The 18,141-nt window shown below is 43.0% G+C and overlaps 1 protein-coding gene across 3 annotated transcripts in view; it reads right to left on the bottom strand.

The window, feature by feature from the left end:
• DCAF1 (DDB1 and CUL4 associated factor 1) overlaps nucleotides 1-18,141 on the bottom strand; it is a 109,535-nt gene that overhangs the window by 57,012 nt on the left and 34,382 nt on the right. For all 3 annotated transcript variants that reach the window (XR_008624743.2, XM_055109995.2, XM_063602384.1), the window contains exons 4-5: nucleotides 14,376-14,449; nucleotides 10,670-10,783 (exon numbers count right to left, since the gene is read on the bottom strand). Coding sequence is in view for 2 of the 3 variants with exons in the window: in XM_055109995.2 (XP_054965970.2) it covers nucleotides 10,670-10,783; nucleotides 14,376-14,449 (188 nt within the window). In the remaining variant the exon portion in view is untranslated. The remainder of the gene's footprint in view (nucleotides 1-10,669; nucleotides 10,784-14,375; nucleotides 14,450-18,141) is intronic.

Below are 18,141 nucleotides of genomic sequence, written 5' to 3' on the forward strand. Positions count from 1 at the left end.
ACACTGGATTCAAGACAATTTCCAATCTAATGCACAATGGAATAAGTCACTTCTCCCAATAAACCATTAATTAGGAAACGATAAAACTGTTCTTGCAGAAAGCTTTATTATTCATAATTTCCTTTAAATAGTGTTTCTAACCGCCAAAGGGCATTCATTTCTTTCTAGATCTACAATGATGAAACTATAAAGAACCAGAGATGATTTTCCTACAAGGACAACATGGAAATTTTCAAAAAGCCCCGTTAAATCATCTGTTATGGGCTGGGTGCAGTGGCTCATGCCTGTAATCCCAGCACTTTGGGAGGCTGAGGTGGGCGAATCATCTGAGGTCAGGAATTCAAGACCAGCCTGGCCAACGTGGTGAAACCCCATCTCTAATAAAAATATTTTAAAAATTAGCCAGGCGTGGTGGCGGGCACCTGTAATCCCAGCTACTCAGGAAGTTGAGGCAGGAGAAATCACTTGAACCCAGGAGGTGGAGGGTGCAGTGAGCCGAGATCACACTATTGCACTCCAGCCTGGGCAACAGTGAGGCTCTGTCTCAAAAAAAAAAAAAAAAAAAAATCTGTAATCTTGGATAAACCTTGTGTATACAAATATATTGCCATAAATGCTTTTATCATCCTGATTTTCAAAATAATCCATATTAAAAATTTTTTACAAAGACAGATTCTTCTAGTCTCACACAGGGGTTGCTAACTGGAGATTTTAGTCTATAAATGATATTGCAAATTATAACGTTAATCACAACGTTATTCTCTAAAATACTTTCTGTGGCACAATTATTCTGCAATAAAAGTTAATATGAATTTTCTTAAAAGCTAAATAAGAATCAAGATCTTTCATTTGGGTCATACACTTAACTATAATAAGACTTCCAGGCTGGGTGCAGTAGCTCATTCCTATAATACCAGCACTTTGGGAGGCTGAGGCGGGAGGACTGCTTGAGCCCAAGAGTGTGAGACCAGCCTGGGCAACATAGGGAGACCTCATCTCTACAAAAAAATTTTTAAAAAATTAGCCGGGCATGGTGGCACTTGCCTATGGTCCTAGCTACTTGGGAGGCTGAGGCAGGAGAATGGTTTGAGACAAGGAGGTCAAGGCTGCAGTGAGCTTTTCTTTTAACCTGTCTCAAAAGAAAGAAAGAAAAAAAGATTTCCAGAGTGTTTAAGAAGATTAAAATTTTAATAGCTTTAAAAATAAAGCAACTGGCCGGGCACAGTGGCTCACGCCTGTAATCCCAGCACTTTGGGAGGCCAAGGCGGGCGGATCAGCTGAGGTCGGGAGTTTGAGACCAGCCTGACCAACATGGAGAAACCCCATCTCTACTAAAAATATAAAAATTAGCCAGGCGTGGTGGCACGCACCTGTAATCCCAGCTACTCAGGAGACTGAAGCAGGAGAATTGCTTGAACCCGGGAGGCAGAGGTTGCAGTGGCCCGAGATCGCGCCACTGCACTCCAGCCTGCACGACAGAGCGAGACTCCATCTCAAAAAAAAAAAAACAAGCAAGCTATGGGACATATGCAATTCACACAGCAAATTCTTAAAGCTAAGATAGAAAATATTTACATTACGTCTAAAACTTGAGCAACTAATTTTTTTTTTCTGTCTCACTCTCTTGTCAGGGCTGGAGTGCGGCAGCACGATCAGGGCTAACCATAGCCTCTACTTCCTGAGTTGAAGCGATCCTCCCACCTCAGCATTCCAAACATCTGGGACTACAGGCATGAGCTACCGTGCCCAGCTAATGATTTATTTTTGTAGAGACAGGGTCTTCCTATATTGCCCAGGCTACATCACCAGTCTTGAACTCCTGGGCTCAAGCACTCCTCCTGCCTTAGCCTCACAAACTCCTGGGATTACAGATATGAGCCAACTCACCTGGCCCTAATTTTTCTCTGTTATTTATTTATTTATTTTTTGAGATGGAGTCTCACTCTGTCACCCAGAGTGGAGTGGAGTGGCATGATTTTATCTCACTGCAACTTCCACCTCCTGGGTTCAAGCGATTCTCATGCCTCAGCCTCCCAAGGAGCTGGGACTACAGTCACACACCACCACACCCGGCTAATTTTTGTATTTTTTTGTAGTGACAGGGTTTTGCCATGTTGGCCAGACTGATCTCAAACTACTGGCCTCAAGTGATCTACCTGCCTCGGCCTCCCAAAGTGCTGGGATTACAGGCTTGAGCCACGACGCCCAGCCCCTAATTTTTGTTTTGTTTTGTTTTGTTTTTTTTGAGACGGAGTCTCGCTCTGTCGCCCAGGCTGGAGTGCAGTAGCACAATCTCGGCTCACTGCAAGCTCCGCCTCCCAGGTTCACACCATTCTCCTGCCTCAGCCTCCCGAGTAGCTGGGACTACAGGCGCCCACCACCACGCCCGGCTAATTTTTTGTATTTTTAGTAGAGACGGGGTTTCACTGTGTTAGCCAGGATGGTCTCGATCTCCTAACCTCGTGATCTGCCCACCTCGGCCTCCCAAAGTGCTGGGGTTACAGGCGTGAGCCACCACGCCCGGCCTAACCAGCCCGTAATTTTTGATAGTTGAAGCATACATACATAGTCACTATCAATTTAACATTTGCTTGTCTTCCTAACACTTACTCTTATTTGAAATTATCAGTTTATTTTTGTTTGCCCACCCCCAAACACCTACATGAATGTAAAGCTCTCATGTTGCTAACAAAATATTCTAAGCCCCTACAACAAAACACAGCACAAAAGAGATCTTGTAGTATTAGCTACACGAATACTAAATACCACGAAGAATAGGAAAGAAAGGCTTCCTCAAATACAAAGCTCTTTATCACTGGGAAGATCACTCATCAAGAGTAAGAGTTTGACATTATAAATCCATTCCAGAAACACATAGGCCAGGCATGGTGTCTCATGTCTGTAATCCCAGCACTTTGGGAGGCCAAGGCAGGAAGATGGTTTCAGCCCAGAAGTTCGAGACTAGCCTGGCAACACAGTGAGACCTCGTCTCTACAAAAAAATTTAAAAATTAGCCGGGCATGGTGACACATGCCTATACTTCCAGCTACTCAGGAGGCTGAGGTGGGAGAACAGCTTAAGCCCAGGAGGTCAAGGCTGCAGTGAGCCATGGTGATCTCACCACTTCACTCCAGCCTGGGCAACAGAGTAAGACCCCATCTCAAAAAAAAGGCTGGGCGCGGTGGCTCACACCTGTAATCCCAGCACTTTGGGAGGCTGAGGCAGGCAGATCACGAGGTCAGGAGTTCAAGACCAGCCTGATCAATATGGTGAAACCCCATCTCTACTAAAAATACAAAAATTTGCCAGGCATGGTGGCACGAGCCTGTAGTCCCAGCTACTTGGGAGGCTGAGGCAAAAGAATCACTGGAACCTGGGAGGCAGAAGTTGCAGTGAGCCAAGATCACACCACTGCACTCCAGCCTGGGTGACAAGAGCAAGACTCTGTCTCAAAAAAAGAAAAAAAAAAAGATCCGGGGGAGGAGCCAAGATGGCCGAATAGGAACAGCTCCCGTCTACAGCTCCCAGTGCGAGCAACACAGAAGACGGGTGATTTCTCCATTTCCAACTGAGGTACCGGGTTCATCTCACTGGGGAGTGCCAGACAGTACGTGCAGGACAGTGGGTGCAGTGCACCGTGTGCTAGCAGAAGCAGGGCGAGGCATCGCCTCACCCAGGAAGCACAAGGGGTCAGGGAATTCCCTTTCCTAGTCAAAGAAATCGGTGACAGACAACACCTGGAAAATCGGATCACTCCGACCCTAATACTGCGCTTTTCCAACGGGCTTAAAAAACGGCACACCAGGAGATTACATCCCTCACCTGGCTCAGAGGGTCCTATGCCCACAGAGTCTCCCTCATTGCTAGCACAGCAGTCCCAGATCAAACTGCAAGGAGGCAGCGAGACTGGGGGAGGGGCGCCCGCCAATGCTGAGTTAGTTGTTTGATTAGGTAAACAAAGCAGCCCGGAAGCTCGAACTGGGTGGAGCCCACCACAGCTCAAGGAGGCCTGCCTGCCTCTGTAGGCTCCACCTCTGGGGGCAGGGCACAGACAAACAAAAAGACAGCAGTAACCTCTGCAGACTTAAATGTCCCTCTCTGACAGCTTTGAAGAGAGTAGTGGCTCTCCCAGCATGCAGCTTGAGATCTGAGAACAGGCGGACTGCCTCCTCAAGTGGGTCCCTGACCCCCAAGTAGCCTAACTGGGAGGCACCCCCCAGTAGGGGCGGACTGACACCTCACACGGCCGGGTACTCCTCTGAGACAAAACTTCCAGAGGAATGATCAGGCAGCAGCATCTGTGGTTCACCAATATCGGCTATTCTGCAGCCACTGCTGCTGATACCCAGGCAAACAGGGTCTCAAGTGGACCTCTAGCAAACTCCACAAGACCTGCAGCTGAGGGACCTGTCTGTTAGAAGGAAAACAAACAAACAGAAAGGACATCCACACCAAAAACCCATCTGTACGTCACCATCGTCAAAAACGAAAGGTAGCTACAACCACAAAGATGGGAAAAAAACAGAGCAGAAAAACTGGAAACTCTAAAAATCAGAGCACCTCTCCTCCTCCAAAGGAACACAGTTCCTCACCAGCAATGGAACAAAGCTGGACGGAGAATGACTTTGATGAGTTGAGAGAAGAAGGCTTCAGATGATCAAACTACTCCGAGCTACAGGAGGAAATTCGAACCAATGGCAAAGAAGTTAAAAGCTTTGAAAAAAAATTAGACAAATGGATAACTAGAATAACCAATGCAGAGAAGTCCTTAAAGGACCTGATGGAGCTGAAAACCAAGGCACAGAAAGCTACGTGACGAATGCAGAAGCCTCAGTAGCCGATGTGATCAACTGGAAAAAGGGTATCAGTGATGGAAGACGAAATTAATGAAATGAAGCGAGAAGAGAAGTTTAGAGAAAAAAGAATAAAAAGAAACGAACAAAGCCTCCAAGAAATATGGGACTATGTGAAAACACCAAATCTACGTCTGATTGGTGTACCTGAAAGTGACAGGGAGAATGGAACCAAGTTGGAAAACACTCTGCAGGATATTATCCAGGAGAACTTCCCCAATCTAGCAAGGCAGGCCAACATTCAAATTAAGGAAATACAGAGAATGCCACAAAGATACTCCTCGAGAAGAGCAACTCCAAGACACATAATTGTCAGATTCACCAAAGCTGAAATGAAGGAAAAAATATTAAGGGCAGCCAGAGAGAAAGCTCAGGTTACCCACAAAGGGAAGCCCATCAGACTAACAGCTGATATCTCTGCAGAAACTCTACAAGCCAGAAGAGAGTGGGAACCAATATTCAACATTCTTAAAGAAAAGAATTTTCAACCCAGAATCTCATATCCAGCCAAACTACGCTTCACAAGTGAAGGAGAAATAAAATACTTTACAGACAAGCAAATGCTGAGAGATTTTGTCACCACCAGGCCTGCCCTAAAAGAGCTCCTGAAGGAAGCGCTAAACATGGAAAGGAACAACCGGTACCAGCCACTGCAAAAACATGCCAAATTGTAAAGACCATCAACGCTAGGAAGAAACTGCATCAACTATCGAGCAAAATAACCAGCTAACATCATAATGACAGGATCAAATTCACACACAACAATGTTAACTCTAAATGTAAATGGGCTAAATACTCCAATTAAAAGACACAGACTGGCAAATTGGATAAAGAGTCAAGACCCATCAGTGTGCTGTATTCAGGAAACCCATCTCACATGCAGACACACACATAGGCTCAAAATAAAGGGATGGAGGAAGATCTACCAAGCAAATGGAAAACAAAAAAAGGCAGGGGCTCCAATCCTAGTCTATGATAAAACAGACTTTAAACCAACAAAGATCAAAAGAGACAAAAAAGGCCATTACATAATGGTAAAGGGATCAATTCAACAAGAAGAGCTAACTATCCTAAATATATATGCACCCAATACAGGAGCACCCAGATTCATAAAGCAAGTCCTTAGTGACCTACAAAGAGACTTAGACTCCCACACAATAATAATGGGAGACTTTAACACCCCACTGTCAACATTAGACAGATCAACGAGACAGAAAGTTAACAAGGATACCCAGGAATTGAACTCAGCTCTGCATCAAGCGGACCTAACTGACATCTACAGAACTCTCCACCCTAAATCAACAGAATACACATTCTTTTCAGCACCATACCACACCTACTCCAAAACTGACCACATAGTTGGAAGTAAAGCACTCCTCAGCAAATGTAAACGAACAGAAATTATAACAAACTGTCTCTCAGACCACAGTGCAATCAAACTAGAACTCAGGATTAAAAAACTCACTCAAAACTGCTCAACTACATGGAAACTGAACAACCTGCTCCTGAATGACTACTGGGTACATAATGAAATGAAGGCAGAAATAAAGATGTTCTTTGAAACCAATGAGAACAAAGACACAACATACCAGAATCTCTGGGACACATTCAAAGCAGTATGTAGAGGGAAATTTATAGCACTAAATGCCCACAAGAGAAAGCAGGAAAGATCTAAAACTGACACCCTAACATCACAATTAAAAGAGCTAGAAAAGCAAGAGCAAACACATTCAAAAGCTAGCAGAAGGCAAGAAATAAGATCAGAGCAGAACTGAAGGAAATAGAGACACAAAAAACCCTTCAAAAAATTAATGAATCCAGGAGCTGGTTTTTTTAAAAGATCAACAAAATTGATAGACCGCTAGCAAGAATAATAAAGAAGAAAAGACAGAAGGATCAAATAGACACAATAAAAAATGATAAAGGGGATATCACGACCGATCCCACGGAAATACGAACTATCATCAGAGAATACTATAAACACCTCTACACAAATAAACTAGAAAATCAAGAAGAAATGGATAAATTCCTCGACACATACATCCTCCCAAGACTAAACCAGGAAGAAGTTGAATCTCTGAACAGACCAATAACAGGCTCTGAAATTGAGGCAATAATCAATAGCTTACCAACCAAAAAAAGTCCAGGACCAGATGGATTCACAGCCGAATTCTACCAGAGGTACAAAGAGGAGCTGGTACCATTCCTTCTGAAATTATTCCAATCAACAGAAAAAGAGGGAATCCTCCCTAACTCATTTTATGAGGCCAGCATCATCCTGATACCAAAGCCTGGCAAAGACACAACCAAAAAAGAGAATTTTAGACCAATATCCTTGACAAACATCGATGCAAAAATCCTCAATAAAATACTGGCAAACCAAATCCAGCAGCACATCAAAAAGACTATCTACCATGATCAAGTGGGCTTCATCCCTGGGATGCAAGGCTGGTTCAACATATGCAAATCAATAAATGTAATCCAGCATATAAACAGAACCAAAGACAAAAACCACATGATTATCTCAATAGATGCAGAAAAGGCCTTTGACAAAATTCAACAACCTTCATGCTAAAAACTCTCAATACATTAGGTATTGATGGGACCTATCTCAAAATAATAAGAGCTATCTATCACAAACCCACAGCCAATATCATACTGAATGGGCAAAAACTGGAAGCATTCCCTTTGAAAACGGGCACAAGACAGGGATGCCCTCTCTCACCACTCCTATTCAACATAGCGTTGGGAGTTCTGGCCAGGGCAATCAGGCAGGAGAAGGAAATAAAGGGTATTCAATTAGGAAAAGAGGAAGTCAAATTGTCCCTGTTTGCAGATGACATGATTGTATATCTAGAAAACCCCATCATCTCAGCCCAAAATCTCCTCAAGCTGATAAGCAATTTCAGCAAAGTCTCAGGATACAAAATCAATGTACAAAAATCACAAGCATTCTTATACACCAATAACACAGACAAACAAGAGAGCCAAATCATGAGTGAACTCCCATTCACAATTGCTTCAAAGAGAATAAAATACCTAGGAATCCAACTTACAAGGGATGTGAAGGACCTCTTCAAGGAGAACTACAAACCACTGCTCAATGAAGTAAAAGAGGATACAAACAAATGGAAGAACGTTCCATGCTCAAGGGTAGGAAGAATCAGTATCGTGAAAATGGCCGTACTGCCCAAGGTAATTTATAGATTCAATGCCATCCCCATCAAGCTACCAATGACTTTCTTCACAGAATTGGAAAAAACTACTTTAAAGTTCATATGGAACCAAAAAAGAGCCCGCATTGCCAAGTCAATCCTAAGCCAAAAGAACAAAGCTGGAGGCATCACGCTACCTGACTTCAAACTATACTACAAGGCTACAGTAACCAAAACAGCATGGTACTGGTACCAAAACAGAGATATAGACCAATGGAACAGAATAGAGCCCTCAGAAATAATGCCGCATATCTACAACTACCTGATCTTTGACAAACCTGACAAAAACAAGCAAAGGGGAAAGGATTCCCTATTTAATAAATGGTGCTGGGAAAACTGGCTAGCCATATGTAGAAAGCTGAAACTGGATCCCTTCCTTACACCTTATACAAAAATTAATTCAAGATGGATTAAAGACTTAAATGTTAGACCTAAAACCATAAAAACCCTAGAAGAAAACCTAGGCAATACCATTCAGGACACAGGCATGGGCAAGGACTTCATGTCTAAAACACCAAAAGCAATAGCAACAAAAGCCAAAATTGACAAATGGGATCTAATTAAACTAAAGAGCTTCTGCACAGCAAAAGAAACTACCATCAGAGTGAACAGGCAACCTACAGAATGGGAGAAAATTTTTGCAACCTACTCATCTGACAAAGGGCTAATATCCAGAATCTACAATGAACTCAAACAAATTTATAAGAAATAAACAAACAACCCCATCAAAAAGTGGGCGAAGGATATGAACAGACACTTCTCAAAAGAAGACATTTATGCAGCCAAAAAACACATGAAAAAATGCTCACCATCACTGGCCATCAGAGAAATGCAAATCAAAACCACAATGAGATACCATCTCACACCAGTTAGAATGGCAATCATTAAAAAGTCAGGAAGCAACAGGTGCTGGAGAGGATGTGGAGAAACAGGAACACTTTTACACTGTTGGTGGGACTGTAAACTAGTTCAACCATTGTGGAAGTCAGTGTGGCGATTCTTCAGGGATCTAGAACTAGAAATACCATTTGACCCAGCCATCCCATTACTGGGTATATACCCAAAGGATTATAAATCATGCTGCTATAAAGACACATTAACACGTATGTTTACTGCGGCACTATTCACAATAACAAAGACTTGGAACCAACCTAAATGTCCAACAACGATAGACTGGATTAAGAAAATGTGGCACATATATACCATGGAATACTATGCAGCCATAAAAAATGATGAGTTCATGTCCTTTGTAGGGGCATGGATGAAACTGCAAACCATCATTCTCAGCAAACTATCGCAAGGACAAAAAACCAAACACCGCATGTTCTCACTCATAGGTGGGAATTAAACAACGAGAACACATGGACACAGGAAGGGGAACATCACACACCGGGGACTGTTGTGGGGTGGGGGAAGCGGGGAGGGATAGCATTAGGAGATATACCTAATGCTAAATGTCGAGTTAATGGGTGCAGCACACCAACATGGCACATGTATACATATGTAACAAAACTGCACGTTGTGCACATGTACCCTAAAACTTAAAGTATAATAATAATAAAATTTTAAAAAAAAGAAAAGAAAAAAAAACCACACAACATATAATCTCAAGATTTAAAAAAATTCTATAATGGCCAGGTGTGGCAGTTCATGCCTGTAATCCCAGCACTCTGGGAGGCCAAGGAGGGTGGAACACTTGGGTCAGGAGTTTTGAGACCAGCCTGGCCAACATGGTGAAACGCTGTCTCTACTAAAAATACAAAAATTAGCCAGGCATGGTAGCGTACACCTGTAATCCCAGGTACCCAGGAGGCTGAGGCACAAGAATTGCTTGAACCCAGGAGGAAGTTGCAGTGAGCTAAGACTGCACCACTGCATTCCAGCCTGGGCGACAGAGCAAGACTCAGTCTCAAAAAATGAAAAAACGAAAGTAAATAAAATAAAATTAAAAATACTGGCCAGGTGCGACAGCTCACGTCTGTAATGCCAGCACTTTGGGAGGCCGAGGCAGGTGGATCACCTGAGGTCAGGAGTTCGAGGCCAACCTGACCAACATGGTGAAATCCCATCTCTACTAAAATTACAAAAATTAAGTGGACATGGTGGTGGGCGCCTGTAATCCCAGCTACTTGGGAGGCTGAGGCAGGAGAATCACTTGAGCCCGGGAGGCAGAGGTTGTAGTGAGCTGAAATCGTGCCACTGCACTCCAGCATGGGTGACAAAGCAAGACACCATCTAAAAAAAAAAAAAAAAACTATAGCACCCAAGCAACAAGTATTTGTCAAAATAACTATTTTTAAATTTTTGGCTGGGCGCAGAGGCTCACGACTATAATCCCAGCAATCTGAAATGCTAAAGTAGGAGGATCACTTGAGCCCAGTTGCTCACTGGGCAATGCAGCAAGACCCCATCTCAATTTAAAAAATGATAATAAAAAATAAATAATTTTATTATTGCCTGTCAGGATTTCTTAGATTTTTATAACATATATTACTATATGAATAACAAAAACTGTAACAATGATTTTAACCACAGAGACAAATCAAATACATCATAATTCAATTACAAAATAAAATTATGACTTTACTTTTCACTAAGTACCTTTTCTTGAAAGACGACAGCAGTTTCCAGCCCTGGCATGATGTCTAATAGGAGTCTGCAAGCTGCAGTGTTTAAAGGGGGCTCTCGGCTTGTCATCACGTATGCATTCACCAGCTGTAAAGAAAAAAAAGAAATATTGTTCATCTAAAATTCAACCCAGTCAAATTAAGGACAGCTAATAAAACCTCAACATATTCCCATTACTTTCTTAACGGGTATGAAAGAAGACTGTATGTAACTAATTAAACTTTTACTAATTAAACCTTTAATTATTATAAACACTTATGATCCTGCTGAGCCATGATGATACCACACATAATTTCTTCTGCAGCTTTAAAGCCAAATCCCCCCAAAACAACTCAGCAATCATAGAAATTAAAGGTCAAACGCTGATGCCAGTGATGCACACTTGTAATCCCAGCACTTTGGGAAGCCAAGGCAGGAGGATCACTTGAGCTGAGGAGTTTGAAACCAGCCTGGACAACACGGCAAAACCCCATCTCTACCAAAAATACAAAAATTAGCCAAGCATGGTGGCACATGCCTGTAGTCCCAGCTACATGGGAGGCTGAGGTGGGAGGATGCCCAGAGCCCAGGATGTCAAGGGTGAAGTGAGCCCTAATCACCACTGCACTCAGGCCTGGGCAACGGTGAGACCCTGTCTCCAAAACAACAACAACAACAACAACAACAAAACAAAAACAAAAACAAATGCCACAAATAAACCTATCCCCTTCCATATACACTTTATTTTTAATGATTTTTTTACGGACAGGGTCTCACTCTGTCACTTAGGTTGGAGTGCAGTGGCACAAGCATGGCTCACTGCAGTCTCGACCTCCCAGTCTCAAGTGATCCTCCAGCTTCAGCCTCCCAAGTAGCTGGGACCACAGGTGCACACCACCATGTCCATCTAATTTTTTAATTTTTAGTAGAGACGGGGCCTCATTATGTTGCCCAAGCTAGCCTCTAACTCCTGGCCTCAGGTGATCCTCCCACCTCAGCCTCCCAAAGTACTGGGATTACAGGCATGAGCCATCACATCTGGCCCCCACACCACTGCATATACACTTTTTTAAAAGTATAAGCAGGGCAATATGAGCTCCATATTCTTGACAATGGTTAATGAAAAACTCAAATTTTATAATAAATTATATATATAATACAATAATATGTATTAATAAAAGTCTCCATTTGGCACTTAGTTAATATTTACTGAATCTCTAATATTAAGCGGTACTATGTTCTGTGCTGGGCATATAACAGTAAATAATTATTGACACAGTCCCACCATCCCAAGATTCATTATCCAGGCCGGGTGTGGTGGCTCATCCCTGTAATCCCAGCACATTGGGTGGCCAAAATCTGAGGATGGCTTGAGCCCAGGAGTTCAAGACCAGCCTGGGCAACCCAGTGAAATCTTGTCTCTACAAAAAAATCAAAAAATTTGCCAGGCATGGTGGCACATGCCTGTGGTCTCAGCTACTCAGGAGGCTGAGGCAGGAGAATCCTTGAACATGGGAGGTCAAGGCTGCAGTGAGTGATCGTACTAATGCACTCAGCGTGAGATGCTGTCTTAAAAAAAAAAAAAAAAAGATGTGTAATTCAATAGAGGTGACAGTTGGGAAAACAAGTAATACCATGAGTAAAGGATGCTACCGAAGCCCCTAGGAGGGCACAAGACCCCTGAAGAAGAATCAGAGAAGGCTTAAGAGAAGAAGTGATTCCAAGCCGGGATGTAAAAGACGAGAAGGAAGTATCTAAGGAAACGTTGGAGGAGAGGAGGGCCAGAAGGCAAGAACTGAAACTGCAGAGAACAAAGTTCAGAGACAGATTTGGTTTTTACACCAAACTAAGAAACTTAAAATTTGTCCTGAAGGTAATAGAAAGCCATTAATGGATTTTAAGCAAGAGGGTACCATAATTTCTGGGCTATAAAGTGAAGAATGAATTAGAGGAGGACAAGACAAGGAGAAACCAGTGAAGATGTTATTTCAGTAACCAAGTGAGAAATTGTTGGCTAAACGGTGGTCTAGCTAAACTGGGGTCTGGTGACAAGAACAGAACTGGAGGGATTTGTGAAGTTTAAGGTGAAGGGAGTAATAACATCTGTAAGTTCACTGTATAAGAGAGCTTGGAGGCGTAAAGGACACTTTATAGCTGACTAGACAAGGACATCGTTACTGAGCTAGAGAACAAAAGAAACAGATTATGGAGAAAATGGTCAGACACGTAAAATTCGAGGTGTATATGGGAGACACCCAGAAGGAAATGTCTAGAAGTGATCTGAAACTAAGAAAGAGACATTGGTGATATAGAAATAAATCTAGAAGTCAACATAATACAGATAATAATAGCTAATACTGGCTGGGTGCTGTGGCTCATGCCCGTGAACCCAGTACTTTGGGAGGCTGAGGCAGGTGGATCACCTGAAGTCAGGAGTTTGAGACCAGCCTGACCAACATGGAGAAACCCCGTCTCTACTAAAAATACAAAAATTAGCCTGGCGTGGTGGTGCATCCCTTGTAGTCCCAGCTACTTGGGAGGCTGAGTCAGGAGAATCACCTGAACCCAGGAGGCAGAGGTTGCAGTGAGCCGAGATCGCACCACTGCACTCCAGCCTGGGCAACAAAAGCGAAATTCTGTCTCAAAAAATAAATAAGCAAATAAATAAATGATAATACTAGCTAATACCTACTGGGCCTTCATTGTGTGCCAGGCTCTCTGCCAAGCACCTTCATGCTTAATTTCATTCAAGGAGTACAAAAAAGGTTTTAAATGCTATTAACTCCATTTTATAGACTAGAAAAATAAGGCTGCAGCTGGGTGCAGTGGTTCACATCTGTAATCCCAGCACTTTGGGAGGCCAAGGTGGGTGGATAACTTGAGGTCAGGAATTTGAGACTAGCCTGGCCAACATGGTGAAAGCCCATCTCTACTAAACATACAAAAAAATAAGGCAGGTGTGGTTGGCAGGCACCTGTGGTCCCAGCTACTTGGGAGCCTGGGGCAGGAGAATCACCTGACCCCGGAAAGCAGAGGTTGCAGTAAGCCAAGATTGTGCCACTGCATTCCAGCCTGAGTAACAGAGCCAGACCCTGTCTCAAAAGGAAGAAAAGAAAAAGAAGGCAGTGAGAAAATAAAGCTTGAAGAGGCTTAAGTCTGTCAGTGAACTATGGAGCTGGATTTAAATCCAAAACATGGACCCCCAAAGCCCATGTTCTCAAGCATCATGCCATCCCACCTTCAAAAACAAACCTATCAGCCACAATTTGTTGAGCAATTACTATGTTCAGGAGCTGAGTAAAATATGTATATTCTTATTTACTCCTCACATCCTCCTCAAGATAGACAGAAAGCACCTTTCTATCCCTCTACATGCCCAATGCATACCCCACAGTGTCAGTGCAGAATCATGCTGTATGCATCACTCTTATTTTTCCATTGAAAAACTGAAGAGGGCCCCTATATTCTCAAATTCAAAATCATTTTGCCCAAGAATGAGCATAGATACCTTGGGAGGCCTCACCAATATCAAAGTACATACCAAAGAGAAAGCATTATGGCCACAACCAGGACTTTGGCAAAAAACTCTACTCCCAACTTTGTCAAGGCCTTAGGAGAAGGCAAACTATTCACGAAAAAACAATAAAGATACAGCATCTACAGATGATAATCGCTGGAGAAAAGTAAGAAGCAAACCTACTGCATTCATGAAATCATCATTCTTGAAGAGTATTCTCAGCAAGTGGCCCAGCATACACTCTGGATCAGCTCGACCTACCAAGAGAAGAGGGGAGGAACAAACAAAGGAATGAGTAAGTCATCCCAGTCAAGCAACTTAGACCTCTGGAAAGGCACCTGGGTTTTTATAAGCACTAATAAAATGCCAGCAAAAATAATCAGAAACAAAAGATTATTGTGCTAAATTAGATTACATAAGAAACATGCTTTAGGCCAGCCGCAGTAGCTCATGCCTGTAATCCCAGCACTTTGGGAGGCTGAGGCGGGCAGATCATGAGGTCAGGAGTTTGAGACCAGCCTGGCCAACATGGCGAAATCCCGTCTCTACTAAAAATACAAAAATTAGCCAGGTGCAGTGGCGGGCGCCTGTAATCCCATCTACTCGGGAGGCTGAGGCAGGAGAACTGCTTGAACCCAGGAGGCGGAGGTTGCAGTGAGCCAAGATTGCACCACTGCAATCCAGCCTGGGTGACAGAGGAAGACTCCGTCTCGAAAAAAATAAAAATAAAAAGGGACATGGATGAAGCTGGAAACCATCATTCTCAGCAAACTATCGCGAGGACAAAAAACCAAACACCTGTTCTCACTCATAGGTGGGAATTGAACAATGAGAACACTCGGACACAGGAAGGGGAACATCACACACCGGGGACTGTTGTGGGGTGGGGGGAGGGGAGAGGGACAGCATTAGGAGATATACCTAATGCAAATGACGAGTTAATGGGTGCAGCACACCAACATGGCACATGTATACATATGTAACAAACCTGCACGTTGTGCACATGTACCCTAGAACTTAAAAGTATAATAAAAATATATATATATAAAAAGAAACATAATTTAAAAATAACAACGTAAAAACTTGAGACACTGCTCTCTAGCCTTCCCATCTCCTAGCATACTGCCTATACAGCACTGCTGAATTAAACAAATGAGCACTAGATCCAGATGAGCATCACCAAGAGTATACAAGGTCTACAAAAGAATCATAAAGGAACCTAAGAGAGAGAAAACTTCTGACTCCCCATCCATAAAAAGGTAGGAAGCATGCTTCTATTGATGGGTGGCCTGGAGAAGACTGGCTCCAAGTCCAACCTCTCCTTCCACTACAATGACAACAGCAACAGAGATGCATGCTCAAACATGTAAGGACACCCTGGGTCAGGGTGACGGGGGTGAATTCCACCAAGCAATCACTAACCCTAAAGATACAATAACCTTGCCCATCTTAACTTAGCTCTTGTGGAAAGAAAGGAGGCCAGGGGCCTAGGATCAACTCAATGCATAGCCTAACGATAAAAGAATTAGTTGATGGAAGGGAGAATTACTGGTTTGTTGTTGTTGTGTTTTGAGATGGAGTCTTGTTCTGTCGCCAAGGCTGGAGTACAGTGGCTCAATCTTGGCTCACTGCAACCTCCACCTCCTAAATTCAAGCGATTCTCCTGCCTCAGCCTCCCGAGTAGCTGGGATTACAGGTGCCTGCCACCACGCTCAGCTAATTTCTGTATTTTTAGTAGAGTCGGGGTTTCACCATGTTGGCCAAGCTGGTCTCGAACTCCTGACCTCAGGTGATGTGCCCGCCTCAGCCTCCCACAGTGCTGGGATTACAGGTATGAGCCATCACACGCGGCCTGGTTTGTTTTTAAAACAGAAACCTCTATTTTATTTCATTTCCTTTCTTTCAGAGCATTTAGAGAGGCAAATTTAGTCAAAACATACAATAGAGAATGAAGACAAGATGTGAGCTGCTGATATGTTTTTACCAAGCTGTTAATTAGTATCTCAAAGTAATTCACAAAAAGAAACATCAGAGAAAAGTATCACAAAAACAAACAAGGACCGTAGTTACCTAATGTTAGCTGTTTATAAATCATGAAACTGAAATCCTTATTTTTAATAAAGAAATAATGCCACTGACAAATATTGCTTAACATTAAGAGGAAAAAATTGCTTTGTAAGCTCTACTGAAAAATGTCATATCTTTCTCTGTCTCTCCCTTCTTCCTCGTTGCCATTTAATCCATCTCCAGGCAATGACATTCAGCATGATTATCTATCTTTTAATGCTTTTCATAATCCTATGCATTAACTTAATTTCTGATTTCACATTCACTTTCATACTTCTTCATGCTCTGATTTGAGTTATTGAAGATGTGGGTTAAATGGTGAATATTCCTCTGTAGTCACAAGTAGGGATGTCCAGGACAACAGCAGCAGATAACATCACATAAGCAACTAGACTCTCAATTTGAAATGCCTAGCTTACATGTGAGAACAAAAGTATAAGAAATAGCAGTAAACCCTGGAACATTCAGGTGAATATACAATGTCCTTATTTTTATAACTCGCACTCATTCACATTCTTTTTCCACACACAAATTTTTTTTTTTTTTTTTTTTTTTGAGACAGAGTTTTGCTCTTCTTGCCCAGGCTGGAGTTCAATGGCATGATCTTGGCTCACTGCAACCTCTGCCTCCTGGGTTCAAGCGATTCTCCTGCCTCAGCCTCCTGAGTAGCTGGGATTACAGGCATGCGCCATCATGTCTGGCTAATTTTGTATATTTAGTAGAGACGGGGTTTTTCCATGTTGGTCAGGCTGGTCGCAAACTCCCGAACTCAGGTGATCCTCCTGCCTCGGCCTCCCAAAGTGCTGAGATTACAGGCGTGAGCCACAGCGCCAGGCCAAAATTTCAGACTCCTCTCCACAGAGGACTGCTTCAGGCTATCAAGCTTACATGTACTATGGGCCCATGCATGACTTCAGCTTTGCCCACTGGTGATCTACCTTACAGTAAACATAAAATGGCAGTCTCAAGTCCCTCATAATTCTGTACCACTGTAGCAAATTCCATACCAAAGCAGGTGCTATCATGGCTTTAATTAGCCCAAAATTGGCCAGGCTCAGTGGCTCACGCCTGTAATCCCAGCACTTTGGGAGGTGGAGGCGGGTGGATCACTTGAGGTCAGGAGTTCAAGACCAGCTTGGCCAACATGGTGAAACCCTTTCTCTATTAAAAGTGCAAAACTTAGCCGACTGTGGTGGTACATGCTTGTAATCCCAGCTACTTGGGACACTGAGGCACAAAAATTGCTTGAACCCAAGAAGCAGTGGTTGCAGTGAACCAAGATCGTGCCACTGCACTCCCGGCTGGGCGACAGAGCAAGATGCCATCTCAATAAATAAATAAATAAATAAATAAGCCCAAAATAAACCAAATTAACACGAGAAGGCATACTTTAGTTCTCAAGACACCAAAGCAGACATAAGCGTCAAGGTTCCAAATATCAACTTCCTAACTAAAAGCAGGACACTGAATGCTTTCTCAACTATATTTCCCCAACAGTAAAAGGATAATTATTTAGAGGATAATTATTATTAGAAAGATGAAGGCACAGAGAAGAACACCTTTTGTTTTTATGGTTTAAAAAAGTTGGTTGGGCACAGTGGCTCATGCCTATAATCCCAGCACTTTGGGAGGCCCAGGCGGGAGGATAGCTTGTGTCCAGGAGTTCGAGACCAACTTGGGCAGCAAAGCAAGACCCCATCTCTACAAAAAAATAAAAACTAAAAATCAGCCAGGCATGATGGCACACGCCTGTAGTCCCAGCTACTCAAGAGGCTGAGGTGGGAGGATCGTTTGAGCCAGGAGATCCAGGCTGCAGTGAGCTATGATCATGCCACTGCACTGCAACCTGGGCAACAGAGTGAGTACCCATCTCCAAAAAAGA

The sequence above is a fragment of the Pan paniscus genome, chromosome 2, assembly GCF_029289425.2.
Source record: "Pan paniscus chromosome 2, NHGRI_mPanPan1-v2.0_pri, whole genome shotgun sequence".
NCBI lineage: Eukaryota > Metazoa > Chordata > Mammalia > Primates > Hominidae > Pan > Pan paniscus.